The sequence below is a fragment of the Ixodes scapularis genome, unplaced genomic scaffold, assembly GCF_016920785.2.
Source record: "Ixodes scapularis isolate PalLabHiFi unplaced genomic scaffold, ASM1692078v2 PGA_scaffold9__187_contigs__length_104089568, whole genome shotgun sequence".
In the NCBI taxonomy this organism is placed as follows: domain Eukaryota; kingdom Metazoa; phylum Arthropoda; class Arachnida; order Ixodida; family Ixodidae; genus Ixodes; species Ixodes scapularis.
Window position 1 is genome coordinate 76,349,156 of NW_024609884.1, and position 19,325 is coordinate 76,368,480.

The 19,325-nt window shown below is 45.2% G+C and overlaps 1 protein-coding gene across 1 annotated transcript in view; it reads right to left on the reverse strand.

The window, feature by feature from the left end:
• Nucleotides 1–6,749: 6,749 nt before the first annotated feature.
• Nucleotides 6,750–19,325, reverse strand: part of LOC8038235 (E3 ubiquitin-protein ligase NRDP1) — a 58,128-nt gene continuing 45,552 nt past the window's right edge. Inside the window, exon 6 of the mRNA XM_029977673.4 lies at nucleotides 6,750–9,713. Within this exon, the coding sequence (XP_029833533.1) occupies nucleotides 9,368–9,713 (346 nt within the window). The 3' untranslated portion in view covers nucleotides 6,750–9,367. The remainder of the gene's footprint in view (nucleotides 9,714–19,325) is intronic.

A 19,325-nucleotide genomic window follows, 5' to 3' on the forward strand; every position in this document is an offset into this window, starting at 1 on the left:
AGTACTAAAACGTGGGTATTTCAAATACACCTGTAATTAAATACAATTTTGTGGGCGAAAATACATCCCTCAAATTTATTGTCACTGTCCAGAGCAGGAAGAAAACTACGTTCCGCACCGAATGCAGTGTCTCTCAATCAAGCACAAGCGTTTAGTGACTGTGATTACGGTGCTAGTCCAGGGCAAGAATTGTGACGAAATCGACGTTCACAGGCAGACTGGCTAAATAAGTGCCTGTGACCACTTGTGATGCTTTCCGGCCTGATTTGCATCCATATTTTTGCCTGGAACATTCTAAATGGGCGGGTCGTCCAGATTTGTGTAACTGGAGCGAGTTGCAACAATAAAAAATTCTCTAGCTAGTGCTGCGCGTCTTGGTCGTCTCGGTTCTTTGGTGTTCTATACCAAAATGTAATCGACAAAAAAAGCTGCTTGAAGCTCTGTACTTTTTTCACCTATTACGTCCAAGCTGATTGCATTTTTTGTGATTATATTTCTATTACGTTCCTAGAGCCTCGCACACTAACTCCCGAGCGTGCAATGCAAAATTAAAATGAGATACCCAGAAACCCGTAGCAGGTGCCCTCAAGTCGCTGACGCAAATTTTGAGGAATGTATTTGGAAAAGTATTTGGAGGAGACCAAATACATTTGGTTGTATTTGTATCTTTTGGAAATGTAATTAGATTTGTAATTAAATACATTTTTGACAAAGTATTTTGTATTTGTATTTCGATACCTATTTGCATGTATTTTGCCCATCCCTGGATACATATATATGTACCCGCTATACACTCTGTGCGACGCGACTGGCGCGCCGCCGCGCGGCCGGTACCGAAGGTAGGCAGCGAGAACCCCAGAGAAAACGAAACCGAAACCACGCGGTGTACGTTGGTACGCATTGAAGTCGGAGTGGTGCGGTTGCACTGGGTTTACAGCATGAAGTGCTGCCTGTGCTGCGTCATTAAGTGCTTCAATAGTTCTCTGTCGTATCTCGTGGAGACAAAGTTTCACAGTTTTTCACTTCGCCGATGTTTTGTGGGACAGCGACAACGATGGAGCCGTGCCGTACGACATGAGAAATTTGGTCTCCCGATCATGTCTGCCACTGTGTCGGCACGGCTGACATATTCTACACTGCCGCTTTGCGCTCTGCGTTTGTTTTCGTACCAGTAACGCCTACATGTGTCAGCGCCGATGGGACGAACCCACACTCGCAGGTATGCAGTGCCAATTTCGTTGGAAGAATGCCCTCCAAAGAAGTTTCGTCCCCATCGTACGTGTCGATGACATTTCCGGACAAGTATGGCACGCAATCTGTACTTCAAGAAGAAAGATTCGAAAGGTAAAGAAGTGACAAATATAAATCTAAAGAAAACAACAATGAAACTCGGAATCACCGGAGAATCGACGTTTGAGTATGGAAGTTTATCTGGTGTGCTTTCTTTCTTGACCAGCCTCCTTTTGGATGTGGAAACGCTGACACCCCGAGTTCTGTAGACAACTTTTTTTTTCTCGGCTTTAGAGCCACCCACTGATCTCTATGACAATTGCTGGATCGCGCTTCCCCGCTTGTTCGCTGCAGCGCAAGTGAAGCCACCGGACTTCACTCGCTTGGGATACGATTTGCCGTTTTTGCTAGCCTTTGCTGCGGTTTTCCAGCGTGCTGTAGACACGTTTTCTACTCTTTCGTCGTAATTCGCCGAAGAAGGTTTTTGAAGACTCTATGTATTGTTGAGACTTGCCGTTGTGAACACGTGGAAAATTTTACGAAAGTGCAGTGTCGCAGGAAAAAGGCACAACGCGTCGAAAGGAAGGCCTGGCGGCGTGTTCAAAGCTTCCTTGACACGCCGAAGTGCCGTGTCTCTGTGCCTTCGCACGCTTGGATACCGACCAAGAACCGACGCCGTGTGTATGTGTTTAGCGAGTGCAATGTGCGTGAAGCTGTTAGTGCCTCTGGATCAGCGTCTTTTCCCCTCGCGGTTTAGGAACAAGCTTAATCCAGCGTCCATTAGCGACGGAAGATGGGGGGAAGGTACGTCTTTTTTTCGTCCTTAGACGATTTACACAATACCGTGCACAACAGCTCCTCATCACTGATCAGTGCTGGCTTATTATCAACCTACTTAATTGCACTTGACGTTTGAGCGCGGCTCGCCTAATTGTATAATTGGTCAACAGATTGCACACGACCATATCGGCCGCGCTTTAAAGATTTTCATTCTCGTGGTCTTTTACTTTTGCTTTCGAAAACCCCCCTGGCTCCACAACGTTGCCCTATTCGTGCTCCCACGGAATCTATTAGAGTTAGATTTGGGACATAGCCATGGTTAATATAGTACATAAGAACACGTAGAGATCTCCCCCTTTTATTGATAGCAACTCACCGGAACAGCTGGACGATCCAGAACTCCGTGGGCGATATATATAAATGATCTAAAGGCATCTACGCGCGACACACGTTCAGAACTTTGGCGCGGCGTCAATTCTTGACCGGTATCCAAGCGTGCGAAGGCACAAAGATGCATCACTCAGCGTGCCAAGGAAGCTTTGATCACGCCGCGACTCCGGCGACACGTTTTCGACGAGTTGTACCTTTTGATACGGCTTCACGCACATTGCACTCGCTAAACACATTCACACGGCGTCGATTCTTGGTCGGTATCCAAGCGCGCGAAGGCACAGAGACACGGCACTTCGGCGTGCCAAGGAAGCTTTGAACACGCCGCCAGCCCTTCCTTTCGACGCGTTGTGCCTTTTTCCTGCGACACTGCACTTTTGTAGAATTTTCCACGTGTTCACAACGGCAAGTCTCAACAATACACAGAGTCTCAAAAAACTTCCTCGGCGAATGTCGACGAACGAGTAGAAAACGTGTCTACAGCACGCTGGAAAACCGCAGCAAAAGGCTAGCAAAACGGGAAATCGTATCCCAGCGGGGTTGCGTCCGGTGGCTTCACTTGCGGGAGCGGCAAGCGCGATCCAGCAATTGTCATTGAGATCAGTGGAGCCACCTATCGCAAAGTGGTTCGAACTGGAAGTACCGTCCACTGGTCCCTTCCTACCTGTAAAGTGTGCACCTCCCACGATGAGTGGTATTATCTGACAGCCTTTGACGGTCAAAGCCAGTTCCCATTTAGTTACGCCGCGCAAACTAAATTTCCACCTGGTTTCGCTATGCCAACTCTTTTTGTTATAATAAGTGTTGTGCCAAGTGACGGTCATGTCAAAGTACCTGTGCGCCGAAAATCAGCACCTCGCACAACAGGTTATTACACAACAGCTGACCGCACAAGCCCTTGGCGGCCAAACCGTGTGTTGGACGACAACTTTGTTTTCTCGGCTTTGGAACCACCTTTCGTAAAGTTGTTTCAATTGGAAGTACAGTCCACTAGTCCCTTCCTACCTCTAAAGTCTCCGCCTCCCCCGACCAGTGGTATTCTCTTGACAGCCTTTTCATGATCAAAACCGGTTCCCATTGAATTACGCCGCCCAAACCAAATTTTCGCCTGGTTTCCCTATGCCACCTTTTTTTTTTTTTTTGTATAATAAGTGCTCTGTAATGTTACTGTCAAGTCCAAGCACCTGTGTGCCCAAATCTGCAGTTTGCACAGCCCGCTATAACACAACATTTTGGGTCCAATATTGGATATCCCGTACAGCTTTATTTCTTTATTCGTTAGAAACATAACTTTCACACCTGCTGTCAAAGAAACTTGGCTCTCTTCGTGCACAAACTTAGTGAACCTCTCACTCGCCTCCAAATATCATCGTTCCAGCAGTCCTAGGTTTAAAGCGACGAGCGAAATAAATTTCCCACTCAGAGCAATTAAGGTGGCGGCCGTCTTGTTTTTCGGAAAATTACTCCAACTTCTTTTTCGGCCGCAAACAGAGAAATTACCCCTAATTACGACTCAAACTCAATATATAAGAAAAGGAGAACAGCTAAATGCCCTTCTGCCCCAGCACTCATGCAACGTCACCCTCAACTTATCGGCTCAAAAAGCAAAAGTTTCGTCCGTGCGCGCTTCCGCCGCCACAGCTTGGCATGCGAAAAGGCGCCGCAGGCTGCTGAACGCTCCTCACAGTCGAACGCCAGCTCCTCCGCTAGCGGCGCTGCGCGCGTATTTCAAAGCGCCCCCTATAGTTCCCGCACGGAGTGTATAGGTATATAAGAACCAAACTGCACTGCACATATTAAAATCTATTTGAAAAGGACCAGCTTAGTAATAAATAGCACAGCATTAGGTGTACTAGCTAGTTCTATAATGGAAGCAGTCTCCAATTGATGAAACACGTAACTACTGCAGTGCAGTGCGAAATTGTTGCGCGAGCGGAGATGGCTGTTTGATCTAAACCATGCGACTCCACTCCATCGCCAGCTGGTTCCCCAAATTGTATGCAAAATGTAACTGTCCAGCATGCGACAAAAAACAGTCCAGCGGCACGTGCTTGCCAGGCCGGCAGGCAAGGTACAAGCTAAACACACAGAAGAAAAAAACCTGAGCACATCGATGCAAGACATCGCGAGCCGGCGTCACAAAGTTCTTGGAGCGCTTTGTGCAACGACTGAACTCGAGACAAACAAGCGCGCTGTGCGGGTTCAGCGTGCAGACTTTGCCTTCTTTGCTTCAGCTCACTTCTCTTCACAAACTTTCTTTCACGGTAGATTTTTCACGTACTGGGGTCCCTCTTGAAAGAAAACCCACCGAGAGAAACCTAGGTGATCAACACTTCGCCATTGCAGTCTTTGAGCTAGAAGAATTTGTGTAGTAGCGTATTAAACAAGGACAGGAATGTTATGAACATACGGCGGTCTTTGCGTTTCAGTCTAGGAAGCGCCATATCTGCAGCGACGTGGGGACGGCAACACCCGACGTCGCACGACCACGGTGACTGGCAGGCATGGACCCAATATAATTTTTCCACGGCCGTTGCTTTCAGGAGCGAGTGCTTCTGCTCACAAAGTAACTCCCGCCGCGCAATAACGGGGTTTTATTTCACAGAACGTTGACATGGCTGGTACCCAGAACAGTAGCGTCGGAGCGTCCGCACACGCCCGCGTCTATCGTTGAATTTTCTTTTTTAAAGACGCGAGCCAACGAGAGCGCGAAACGAGGGACGGCGGGAAAAACCATGCAAGACCGGACGAACGATTGATGCCGGGTATTTTGTAAAAGGGCGGCCGCTTGCGCCAGCTAGCTTACGCGGTACTCAGTTTAGTTTCGGTTTTGAAAGGCGACCAAAATTGGTCCTTTGGCGCAGGCTTGGTGCAGATTATCCATATTTTGGCAAAATGTAGCAGGATGTAGCAGGGTTAGCCCCTTGGCGCAGTTTGGCGCAATTGGCGCAGCAATTACATCACTGACCTTAACAGCACCTTTTACAAGTGACAACCAACATGTACACGACATTATTCACAGTTAGCACGAGTTCCCTCAATCCACATGGGAAGGAGGTGGCAGAGTTCACTTGAAAGACATGGCGCTGCTGAGGGGGGAAGCTCATAACCAGGTCCGTGTCTGCCGTACATGCTCACGTTAAGATTCTCTCAGAATATTTTATCACTGCGATGACTGATCCTCCAACACTTGCCAGGGTCACGCATTTAAAACGAGACATACATTAAATTACACTTTCTAAATTTTCATTCCAGCATATATAAACATTCCCCAGAAACATTTAATGATGCCAGAGGTTGCAAACTGTTTTTTCACATGCAATACATCTCTATTTCCTTCCAACGAGCGGGAAACTAGAGATAAATGGCGAAGGGGCCATCTGAATAACATTTCTCAAAAAGACCCGGTTCGAAACTGGGTGGATGTCAACTCTACGTGTCATTTAACGACTGCTTTGCCCACAGAGATAAATCATGAAACGAAAATCCAGTTGAAATGAATCAACTTCATTTGCTGCTTCCATTCTGCTTCTATAGTCGGTTGCAAGCTAAGAAAAAACCGGAAATGCCTCTCAGAGGAAAATGTAATCCTACGCCGAGAAACGCCAGCCAATCGTTTCCATGACATCACGATTCCGTGGACCAATCGCGATCCTTTTGAAAAAAAAAAAAAAAAAAAAGCTCAACATGGCTGCAGGCCTTAGCAACGCGACGCTAGATTCTCGTGACTATTATTCTGCTTTTTTGCACCGTGTTTTACGTGCCCGAGGTTACGCCACGAAATCTTAATGGTATCGGCTTGCGTTTGCAGCAGTTTTTGCGCGACAACGTGAGAATCCAGCGACGCTATCGCCAACGAAAATTTCGAAGCGGGCGCGAGGCTTAGCACTGCTGAGAGGTATGTTAGACGGTATGTTAGACAGTATCTTGGACAGAAAATGAATTGGGAAGACGGTACATTGGACATGAATTTCTTTCTTTCTTTACTAAACAGCTATTTCGTTGACAAAAACGTATTCTAACTTATTTAAATGTCCTGAATGAATTAAATAAATATTGTAGTAGTTTAAGACACGTTTCCTGGAGGAAGAAAAAGCAACGTTGCTAGCGAACTACTTTCTCGACGGCGGAGGCACTTCAAATGGGCGCAATGCGCTTGTGGGTGGAGCTAAAAGATTGTTCTCAGGTTGCATCCGACTATAGTAATATAAATTGAAAGCCACTGGTGAACAGTAAAAAGCGCAGGTTAAGGAGGTTTAAGCACACTGACAGAAAGTACTGCACCAGCATCTTTGGATTTTAAGTCCAATGGAGTAACCAATTTATGAGTAGCAGACATTGTGCACAACTAGAAAAAAATAGCAGCACAGATTATCAATTGGTGTGCTGGTTTATTACAAAGGTAATACAAGATTCATCTGATATGCTAAGAAAACAGACCATAGTAAATAACTTTAGAAATAAATAGAACACAAACAAAGATGAAATGAGCCCATCAATTTTGTACGAAGGTAAAGTCAGACAGCAACCTTACAGGTATGAGGACAACTGAAAACAGTCGCAGCACGCAGAGTTTTGCTGCAGTGAAATAAGGCACACAAATCAGCTTTCACGAAATATGCGGAGAGTTCGATTCCATTCAGCTATTGCATCAGGTTCAAAGCCACCGCCGAACATATGGAAGAGGAATGCCACATGTGGGAGTACCTATCTTTGCATAGCAAGATGCAAAAACACACCACACAAGAGAAAAGGCTCGTCCACACAGTTGCATTTGGCAGCGTTGAAGGGGCACTAAAGTGCTTTTTGAGATCCTTGTTTTATGGTCATAATTCAATCTACGAGTTCTAAGCATCCCCAAAAAACCAAAATTACATTCATGCGTGGCCGATTTGCATATTAAAAAAGTGATCAAAGTTCACGACACTTACCGTCGGCGCAAAACGGCAGATGGCGCTACCTTGCTGACTATGGCCAAACTACAGACGGCGCCCATCAGCCACTGGAGAGCGATGGGTTCTCATGTGGAAGTGCGGCCAATCAGTCCCACTCGTCCACGCGGGAACCCATCGCTCTCGAGTGGCTGACAGGCGCCGTCCGTCGTTCAACCATATTCAGCAAAGTTCGGTAGCACCATCTGTCATTCTGCGCCGACGGTAAGCATCGGGAACTTTGATAACCTTTTGTAGCGTGAGCTACACTGGCCGAGGTTGAGCAGTTTCGCGTGGCTAGTATAATGAGCCGTGCTCCGTGCTGCGCAAGCGCGAGGAGCAGTGACGTCACACGGCGCACAGCTGGCGCGCCAGAGACGCCGCCACCGCCGCGCGCGCCTCGCCGGTCTGTGCATGCGCGAGGAGCAGTGACGTCACACGGCACACAGCTGGCGCGCTGGAGCCGCCGCCGCCGCCCGCTCCACCACCACCACCGTGCGCGCCTCGCCGGTCTGCACATTCCAGAGGAGCGACATCATAGCCGCGGCAGACGCACTGGTGCCGCCGCGTGCCCAGCTGTCCGCCTTCGTTGCGCAGTAGCCAAGCCCGACGCTGCACCGGAGCCGCTTGATAGCGCCTCTCATTTTGTGAGCATAAGCTCACGCTACGTATATCCTGACACAGCCGAGCTAAGCCACCGCATTTTTTTAATACGCAAATCAGCCGTGCATGAATGTAATTTTGGTTTTTTATAGGATGATTAGAGCTCGCAGATTGAAGTACGAAAATAAAACGAGTATCTCAAAAAAGCACTTTAGTGCCCCTTTAAGACTGCTTGCATCGAGCTGTTGCTATCGCAACCCTTATGATGAGCTAATAGGGAGGCTCTGTACTGCACGACGCAACACAACTGTGTGAACGAGCATTAACACTTGCACTGCAGTTGTTTTGCTTGCCAAGCCCTAAAAGGGTGGTGACTTTTGAGTGGCAGTAAAATAAATCCCAAACACACACGACAGTTCCACTTGCATTCACATGCAGACTCATCCACAGCCCTGCAGGAATCCACTGAACAACTTTCAGAAGCTGCAATAAAGTGGGATCATCTCCAGACACAAACCATGAGACCAGACTACAAAGTCATAAACTAACCATTTGTTATGCCACTCTTTATACACTCGCAACATTTGGCTCTAGGCAATACAAAAACCATAGGTTTCTATCACAGCTTATCGGAGCAAACGCCTCTTCACCGCGTGACTTTGCTCTTGTTGAGATACGCTTCAGAAGTGCCACTCTAAACCAGGTCATGGCTCGCTAGGCCTTGCAAGGGAGTTCAGAAGACACCTGCACAGCGTGCAACTTCCCAGGCTACTATGCGCAGGCCTGTCTCATTCTCCTTTGCAACACAGGAGAGAAAAATGCACAGTGCAAACGTTTAAAAGATTAACAAAGAACATGTGTTTAAAATGCAAAATCTCCTACAGACCCAACAGGCTCTTAAAAGAGAAACAGCTGTTCAAATCAGAGAATGCCAAAAAGAACATTGCAACAGATTCGAAAGAAGATGAGTAAAACAATAAAATGAGAGGTCGCTGGTGAGACAACCAAGTCTGAGCACCTCACACAAGGAAATGGACAGGCCACGCTTGGTATTCCATTCGTACATCATCTATGAGGGACTGCGGCACACCTTTAGTCATCAAACCGCACCCCCTAGCAACAGGTAAAAACTGACAACTTGACACCACCAGTAATAACAACTTGAAACCACCAGAGAGCGCCAGAGCCCACACAGTCTCACAAACAAGGGGCACCAAGGTAGCCGGCACCATAAATGAAGATAAAGCTTCAGAGAGCATGCTTAGGCATCGGACAGACCTCACATTGGTCGCCCCACCCGCCCCAAAGTGGAAATGCAAGGAAAGTCTCCTCCAGGTGAGATCTCTCGGAGCTGGGAGTGGGGTTTCTGCAGACGGCCACACCGTGTGCAAGTACCCAGAGTAGTCTCAAAGAACTTCCGCCGTACATTCGGGTCACTCTATGCCATGGGCGAAGATCATGACTAGCCCTGGCTCAAGCACCATGTCCTCATTCATGTGCTGGTTCTCGCAGGCTACAACGACCACCGCCTGCTTGCCCGGGATACGCTTGCAGACGTAGCTCTCGTAGTGGCGCCGGTTCATCTGGCGCGTCTCCAGAGTGCTCAGGCCCGGAGGCCAGCGTCGTTCGTGCGCATTCTCAATCAGTGCCTGCAGGATGTGCTGCGGGCAGCCACTGTCTGTCAGCGCACGTTTTACCATGGCCTGGAGAACCGCATCGGGTGTCGAGATCATGCCGCCCCAGCGTGTGACGCGTGCTCGCTGCAGTTTGGCTGCCCACCTGCAGTGCAATGGGAAGAATGGCTAGTTATAAAACACCACTATTTGCACACAAATTGTTACATTTATACACTCGCACTGGGTACTGTGCGTTGTGCACCAAACTTGTACGGAACATGTAAACTGTGCCTTTTCCTGCGGGAGCACTATCCTGGTGGCAGCCGAAGAATGGCTTTGCGACAAAGCAGCCAGTGCAACAGCCAGAGCAGAGGAGGTCACTCCCTCACGCTCACTCAAAGTCGAAATCGCCGCAGGATTGTAGAGACTGTAGCAGTTTTGCCGGTCGGTCGATTTATTCACCAGACTCTGGCACAAGGGTTTATATAGGCGACTGCTGAAACCATCAGTAACTAGATGGCCCAATCAATTTGCATTTCATGTTTCTACTGAATGGGCCAGCCAATAACTGACAATTTCAGCAAATACCTATGCACTGACAAGCGAAAGGGTGGCAATGAGTGTAGATCGCCCAGCCGCAAAACTGCAGTGTTCCAGGTCCAACTGCGTTTTTGACCTTGAGCGAGTGGCCACCCCTGCTGGATAGATGATTCATGCACTTTAAAAGCATGTGACAAAACTTCCTAGGAAACTTAATTGTGAAAAATATTTCCTTGCATGCAAAAGATCTGTTAAACATCTATGTGCTCCCACAATCCGGGATCCCTTGCATCGTTTCCAAGACATAGAAGGCAAGGGTTATTTTAAAAATTCAGGGATGTTGCAAGTTGCTTGTGTGTTTAAATTATTGATCACAAAATATAGTTTTTTCGACCTTTACTTTATGACCGCTGACTTCAAAATGTAAGAGCTCAGAGCACGGAAGTGTTAACGACGAGGCATCGGCTGTCTCCTGGTTTTTTCTCTTCTTACTCTCAGTATGGCGGCGCCCGGTGGCTGTGCCGAGGGCGTGGAGAGGGATGAGGTGGATTGGGAAGTCGGCTACGGCTCGGACGAGTTTTCTTGAGTGCTGGAAAACCTCTCCGATTTCAAGAGAGCAATTGTCAAGTGATCAAGAATTTTGGGCTGCCCTCGCGTCGCACGGCAAGGTCTGCAATACATCATTATCTTCCTTGCCTATTTGAAAAATGTTTAAAACCCACTAAATTGAAAACTGCTAAAAAAAGAAAATCAAATTCAAATGTGATGCATCCCCTGCAGACAGAGAAAGGACACATGCAAATGCACAGCAAAATAAGCGTGCAATTGGCTGGTTGGCAGACGTGAGCGCCCATGATTGCAATGGTCGATTGGAGGGAGAAAGGAAGTTAAATGACCCTCAAGATTTGAAGTCATCAAAAAAGGCCAGGAGTGCACAATTTCACTATCTACAACAGTGACTTGAGCAGGTGTTTGAAATCTCAAACGACGCTGTTCCCAATCTTACAATTTTTTTAGGACGACCTCTAGAGATCATTTTCAAACGCTTCCGATGCCCCAAAAAATATAGATGCCGGGGTTTAAACCAGGGGTCTTAAACCTGCGGCCCTCAAGCGTCAAGCGGCTGCAAACCCCTGTTCCCATGTCTCAAGTGCTATTTGCGTCATAAAATAATGGTGTCCCGTCTTCCTTTAAGTTTGAAATGCGGCTTTTCTTTTATACACCTTTCCAGGAATGGGCTACTTGCAAAAATATATACAAACACAAATACAAAATACTTTGACAAAAATGTATATAAATGAATATCTAATTACGCTTTTCAAGAAAGTATTTAAACACAAGATACAAATACAACGAGGGTATTTGATCATTTTCAAAGACATTTTCTTCTCGTAGTGTGACACCTTAGGTTTAAATTTAACTCCGGATACCTGTAAAAAGGCCATTTTAAAATAAAAAGTGGTTTGTATGTACCGAGAATGAAGTGCTTGGAAAGAAAGTTGCAGCTTTAAAAATAAACTTATTTGGCATAGGACAGGCAGGTACAACATCAGGAAAAACAATGTATTTAATCGAAGCAACAAAGCCTTTTCAAACATGATGTTATTAAAGCATGACATCTTTATAGGTGGTATTCACTGGACGCCACATTTGAGGTAACTGCAGACAGCGCATGCTCGGGAGGAGTTTCTCATCAGCTCTCGGGCAGTCACAAGAGAAGGAGAAACTTTCTTCTCACCGGGACTTTCCTTTGTATGCCCCAGGCTTCCCCAAACGTCGCTATTCTTCTTCTAAAAAGATTTCCTTTCACTCAAAATTCATACAAAAGCAGCTTTCCCCTATCTCTCTTCCCCGGTGGTTCGAAAGCAGCAGCGAGTTCACCTATGACCACCAGTGAATACAACCTATAGAAATGAAGACACCCAACCAAAAAGTTCATACTTCTACCCCTAACCCATCCATTCCTTATTCTCCTCTTCCTTCTCTTTTTGCTAAGTTTAGGCACGCAAAGACCAGCAAGTTTTATGGTTTTTGCTAACACACTCATTGCAAAGAGTGCCCAAAATCATATTTGATTGCAAACAATGCACAGAATTGTATTTAGGCAGCATTTGAAATACTAAACTTTTTGTAGTAGAACCTAATTAATACATTTTTCAGGGGACCGGGGAAATAAACAGTACAATCTGGGAAACCGTAAGGAACAGGAATGCTATTCGGGAGGCACTGTAGATGAGACAGATAGCAACTTTATGCAAACATTCGTAGGTGTGAACTCAAATTGGCCCAGAAAAAGCTTGTAAACATTCGTCGGTGTCAACTCAAATACAATTACAAAAAAAGTTTGTAATTTTCACCTGGAGCTTACGGTGACTGAAATGCGGGTGAATGATAGAGTCCTGGGCTTGTAGAAGGGTGTTTGCCCATGCCCTCCTTGGTTCGTCCCCGCGCAATCGTGCACAACACTTCGGTACACCAAAGCCGCAAAAAGGTCTCGCTGGATGACAGGCTATAGTGCACATGCAGGAGAGATTGCGGCGTAGCTTCTTTACACGTAACCGGAGGAGTACCAGAACCTTCAGCACATCAGCCAGGCAAAGCTCTTGCAGCTTTGCTCATGTGTGGAACCAAGAACCGCGCGACAACACAAACCAACAAATGAACAAACACGAAACATAATAATGCACCGTAAAAAAAAATCTGCGAGTGAAAAGGCACTTGGCATTTTTGGTTTGAGCTTTTTACAAATTTTTGGCGGGGATTGAGTCGAAAAAGGTTTTGTCTGACAACACACTTTTTTCTTTTCTTTTTTTTCTTTTGACGAGCAAAACAAAAATGGCACATTATTTCGTTTTGTTGCACGATTTTTGGTTCCACGTGTGAAGAAAGCTGCAGGAAGCTTCTATCAACACTCACCTAGCACACCGTGTTCTGTCCTGCTCATCCATCCAGCCTTTCAACCGGCAAAACCAAGACCCACAAGGATGGGCAAGACCTTTTTCTTCCGGTGGTATATTGAGGTGTTGTGTGTGAGTGCATGGGGGCGAGGACACCCTTCGCAAGCCCAGGACTTTGTCGCTTCTACTCCGACTCTCCTCGAGCAGGACCACACTTGTGTTAAGCTTTGGGTCAGTAAAGGCAGTGGCACTTTGCACTAACCCTCTCAAGGTGTTCTGTCTCGCGCAGCACCCAACAGAAGCAACACAATTATTTTTTGTATTAATGTGATGGTGCCGCAACTGTAGCAACAAATGTTGTATTAGCTCTTGGACGACGGTATTACTGCGCATGGTTTGGTCAAATCTCGCTGTCCCTCGTCTCCCCTTCAGTGAGAACGTGCTTGGGAGGCGGACGATCCGCGAACGTGTCGTCACGCAATGAATCCGTCCGCAAATCGGTCTGTCGTGTGAATCGGCTGGTGCCGTTGGCGCTATGTTTGTGTTTTTTTTTAGACACAAGAACCGAGAAGTTAAACGCACTAAGCAGGAAATTAAAGCTTGGCGGGACCGGCGCTTCCAAACGTAAAAGCCGGGAAAATGCAAAAACCGGGAGCGTATCAACGAGGTTCCACTGTATTTAATTATATGATCAACAAATACATTTCCTAGTATGTAATTAAATATGAAATATAATTTACTTACAGTATTTTAAATACAGATTTAAAATACTGCCCATCCTTGCACTGTTCCAATGTTTACAAAATTACAGCCCAGCGTGCAATTTCCACAGACCAGCACACATATGTTCACTACTTTGGAAAGTGGGCAAAACACACGCCATGTGCACGAACAGTGAAAATGGCAGTGGCCAGAAACCCGTTTCTGGAATGGTCTATAACTCTATTCCACTTTCTTTTGGACTATAAGTATTGTTGACTAATTCTTTTTTTTCTTTTCATCTCTTTCTCGTGTTACTTACCTGTACGACAATCCCCACTACTATATTCTAAGCACAGACTGCACAAACTCTTGCTCAGCAGGAACAACTTCCAAAAATAAAGCTATGGGCTCAGGCTTCTAGCAGTAAAAAGAACCCTTTAAAACACAAGAACTGTCTTATAATGCTTATATAAAAATTGTCCGACAAGCAAATACTGTTGTATAAAGAGTTTTCTTTTTACTCCTGAGAAACTTTGCAACGGCAGCATGCCTGCACCCTTGTTCTATTGAAAATGCCAGCACGTTGATGGTGTGGTCTTTTTAAATCTTATTATCACATCAGGAATAGGTCCAAAGTAGTCATATAAAGAAATCAAAGCTAGGGATGTCCCTTCTAAAATTGCGAGTTTACGAAAAGCAGAGAGCATGAGGTACCTTCTCTAGGGAAATCTCAAGTGTGCCGCGAAAAGACTCGACTAGGGTGACCACCTTCCTTCTAGAGAAATGCGGGACACGGCGGTGGGAGGGAAGGGGGCGGAATTTATGAACAAGCACACCATGAACCGAGGCTCTGTTAACACATTTAATATGTGTTGTTATACACCTGCAAATTGTATTGCAGCTGATAGGCTAAAGTAATTTTCACTCCCAGTGATATATATTTTTTATGCCAGACATATGATTATATGTGTCGAAGTTGAAAGCATTAAAATCAACTGCAGCATTCCTCAATGCATCAAATAAAATTAAGAAACAATACATCTTTTTCGTGGTATTGTTTCCTGTCAACGCTTACTTTTATCAACATGGCCGTACACAAATTTTTAACATCATGTTCTTTTTCGACCGTTGTGAGTTGCAGGATTTTGGCCTCGTGTAACTGTCTTCACAAAAAAAAAAATATCCACAGCAATCTTTTAGCATTGACAAAGCGACTTGAAAATAATTACAATATTTTATATTTAAACTTTTGGCGATCATTTTTTTTTACAATATTTTGCCACTAAGGGGAGAGGCACAACGGCGCATGCGCGTTGGGGCTCCTGCAAGAGCGACGGTCGCTTCCCGCAATGCTTGGATAGAAAATGGCGTACGATTGCGATTCACACGATTGCCACCGACCTCCGCGCTTCCCCGTGCCCCGTAGTTCGGCAGCACCATGAGTTGAAGAGTGAATTTTACAACAGTATGAAATGCGGGGCATTTTGAAGATCTGGGACTTTCTTGCGGGACGCGGGACATCAGCCCTCAATGCGGGACAGTCCCGCAAGTCGCGGGACGGGTGGTCACCCTAGACTAGACTGCTATGCGTAAAGAAACACTGCCGTTTTTTTTTTTTTTTTTTTTTTTTTTCTTTTTGTCCTACAACATAATTCCAGTGATGTGTTTGGCCCGAGCCATTTTGGAGCGCCTCTTGGAGCAGCAAAAAGAACTTTTGGAGCATAAGCACACACTTCATTTTCATTCTTACCACTGCAAATATTATGTTAAGATCCACGTGTTATTCTATCCAACTAAAAGACAAATCTACTTTGCCTTCCCACTTCTATGCAACTGTTATAGCATCAATTGCACGACAGGTTTGGTTCCCTCAAACACAAAACAATCTGTTTAGTTTTGTGTTTGAGGTGCTGACTGATGAAGGACAATATGAACTGCCGTGAATTATTATTTGAAGTATGGAATCCACAGCACCGGTAAATAAAATAGATTCCACTGAAATGTTACAATAAAATAATTTTAAGCCCAAAAATTTATGTTTTATTCCAGTTGTAAAGGTCGATCCACAATAAAACTATTATCCTTAATTCTGATAAAAAAACTTAGAGGACACTTAAGCTTTGCCTTTAAGAGTGGAACGTGATAATGAAATATATAAACTCTCGCTCGGTCCCAAGCCGTGAAAGTGTGCCTCGCGTGGCCAAGTCAGTAGTGCGTCTGGCTCGCAGCTGAAGGATCGTGCGTTCGAATCCCGCTTAAAATTCTTCAATTTTTCATTAAGGCAAATGAATTACTTCACAGAGTAAAATTATTTGTGACAGGCGGTGACCTTTAATTCACATTACATGTCAATTTTTAATCACTTTCATTCTACGTGTGATGTCACGTTTCACACGAGTGATGTGGGTTGTTTGAAATTCCCGTGCGAGGTCATGTGGCTATGACGTCATGACTTTATCAACCAATAAGGATTTTTGTGGCACGCCACCGATGCCGGTTTTTCTCGTCACGCGAATGACACCAGCTTTTCTCGTCACGCCACACGTAAGCTATCGCGTTATAAAACAAATCTTTTGTCATTATATTATAAAAATTAATGATATTATATATATAAAACTTTATGATAACAAAACTTGGCATGTGAACAATAAATATGCCTTCTTAGAGACAATCCAGCCGAACGTGTCGAGGCTTTTCCAAGCTTCCATCCACTGCTCCAACTATCAATCCGGGAACAAGAAACATGCCGTCATTATCTTCGACTGGCTTCGCACTCGCATGCCCGACCCTTGTGCCAAAAGATACTTCGACGGACGGAGTCTAACCTTCACCAACTTCTCATCGCACTACCTGTCGCAGCACCCCACCATGCGCATTGGCTTCCAAGTCTAATCAATCCTCCATGGTGGACAATTCCGCCACTGGAGATAGACCGAAACTCCTGGTCTTGGATCAAAATCTTCGGTGGCCCCCATGGAGGCAAAGACAATATCCCTCTCCCATTTAGAGGCACGCTACAAAGACGACATTCATTTTTACACAGACGGGTCAACATCTAACAAGGGGTCAACATCTGCTTACTCAATCCCAATGTTAGACACATTTAAATGTTTTCGATTGTCACATCATACATGCCCGGCGTCAGCGGAGTTACATGCAGTACTTTCAGCATCATCATTCACTGAAACATTCGCTACACCATCAAACTGGGTTATTCTAACGGACTCAAAATCATCCCTAGAGTTATTACAGGGCATGCACCTTTGTACCTCCCAGGCGACCATTCTATATCGGGTGCAACTCACGTTAGCACAAGCTCAACTCCATGGACATAACGTCAGACTACAAAAGATACCGAGCCACTGCCAAATCGCTGAAAATGAAGAGGCTGATCACCTGGCAGCTCAAGTTCACGATGGTGACGCAATGGAGGCGACATCCTTTACGTCTGGAGATGCAAAATTCATCCTTCGTCACTTACGCCATCTACGTTGTCGGCAGTGCTGGCTAAAGGACACTTCGACAGAGCCTCTCCAACCATATATCGACCCGGATTTTGAGCTTCCGCCGCACACCGAGATGAAAAGGAAATACGACGAATTAATCCATCGACTCAGACTTGAAGTGGCCTTTACTAACAGGCTTTTATTTCGAATTAAACGCCGAGATTCGCTAAGATGTGACTGTGGAGAACCATATCAGGATGTACAACATATCCTACTTGACTGTGAACGCTTTTGACATGAAAGGCGCCCCAGATGGAGGTTCGCCTTCAAATATTAGATGATAGACCCCTGTCTCTGACCAAGTTGTTGGGGCCCTGGCCGACACATAAAAAACAAGACAGAGCAATGAATATCATTCACGACTTTCTAAAGGACACTAGAATTGTGTATGATTATTAAGCGCGAACGTGCATCAATTTCAACGGGAATGACTATGTATGTAATTTAGCAAATCGGTGCACGACTCCCAAACGGTCGTCTTATTCGCAATTGTAATTAGATTTGTTGTTGTTTTTTTTTGTTTTTTTTACGGTTATACTTTATGTATTTTATCTTTATTATTTTCCTTTTATGTTCTTCCTTTCATTCATATATGTTTTCTCTCTCTTTCTCGTTATGGAGTAGCCGGTGTCATTTAAAGAATACCAACATCTCCATAATAAAGGACTTATCTCTCTCTAGTTTTAATTTAATCTATGTTGTCACAAACAGATGGAACCTAAACAGGGCTTTCGGCATAACCTTAGCCAAGGTATAAAATTATTTTGGCGTATATTAGGAGGATGAAACCAAAGGAATAAGTTTGTTCCACTGTTTGGAGCAAGTCAGGCTATTTTTGTATTTTGTCAACTTAAATTAATTAAGTTTAATTAATAAATTTTTGAAATACTCAATTTAGAGCAAAAATTTCGATGACAAAGTTGTAGAGCGTCCTCAGAAACATCCAATTCAGTGTTTTTTTTATAAAGAAACCTCTAACACCGCTTGTTTTTCCTACCAATTGTGTGTCCCTCACCTACCAATTGTGTGTGTCCCGTGACGTCAAGATCGCGCTAGCGCTTTCATCAGTTGCCCGTTGGACTCACAATGGGTCGGCTGCGTGCTGCTCATTCGGAGGAAGAAGAGCGGGAGCGCAAGGAGCGGCAACGTGCGCAGCAGCGCAAATGGCTGTGCAAACGCCGCGAAGTCGCAATCGCCTCGGGTTCCACTGCATCAAGTGCTTCCAAAACCCTTGCGAAAGAAGAGCAGATCGCTCGCTAGGAACGCCGCCGAGAACAAGAGCGGTGATGTGACTGGCGCCGGCGGGCCAATGCCATGGACGACAATCATGCCACGGAAGCAAAGCGCAAGCGCGAGGCTCGGCGACGGCAGGACGCCACGCCGGCTGAACAGTTTTTAGAAATACTTTAATCCCACCATAGTACAGTTTTGCTGGTCTTCATCTTCACCAGAGTGGAAAGACTGAAAGTTTTTATTCCTTTCTTTTAGATGAAGTACTTTTATTTTACCTCATTTATTTTATAGCAATTTTTCATTCCAGATTCGCAGCTCCTTAGTTTTCTTTCTCGTTTGCTTCTTTATATATCTCCCACTTACAATTTTCTTTCTCTTTTTTATTCTTGTGTAGTGAAGCGTCACTTGCTAGTCAGCGTCCCTCCTGTCCACTTCTTCAACTAGTCCTTGTCCTTAGCACTGTTTTGTGTCCACAACGATGATATATTAGCCGTGACATACAAACAAGCTTTAATTTTAAAGATCAACCAGTCTGGACTGATTGTCCTTTCTTGAAAGAAGTGCAGCTTGATATGTTGTCGTCATCGTCATCGATGAAAATTGTGATAATTGGGAAAGCGTCCATGACCTAGGAGGTGTCCACCAGAGTTTGTAGTTCTGCACAATGTTGTCTTCACAATTTGAGGAATCACAATCGTGAATGCTTTTAATTAGTTAAATTTTCTTCTTTCAAGGCAATAGAGCAAGCCATGGTTTTAATGGCGAAACTAAAATCAATGGACATCAGTGTTAGCGAGAATATTTCGTTTGCAACTCGTTTGGCGCGAAGGAAGCTGACTGAATTCGGAAAATTGAGCGGTACTACTTTCAAACTTAACTATAATAAATTATTTTTAA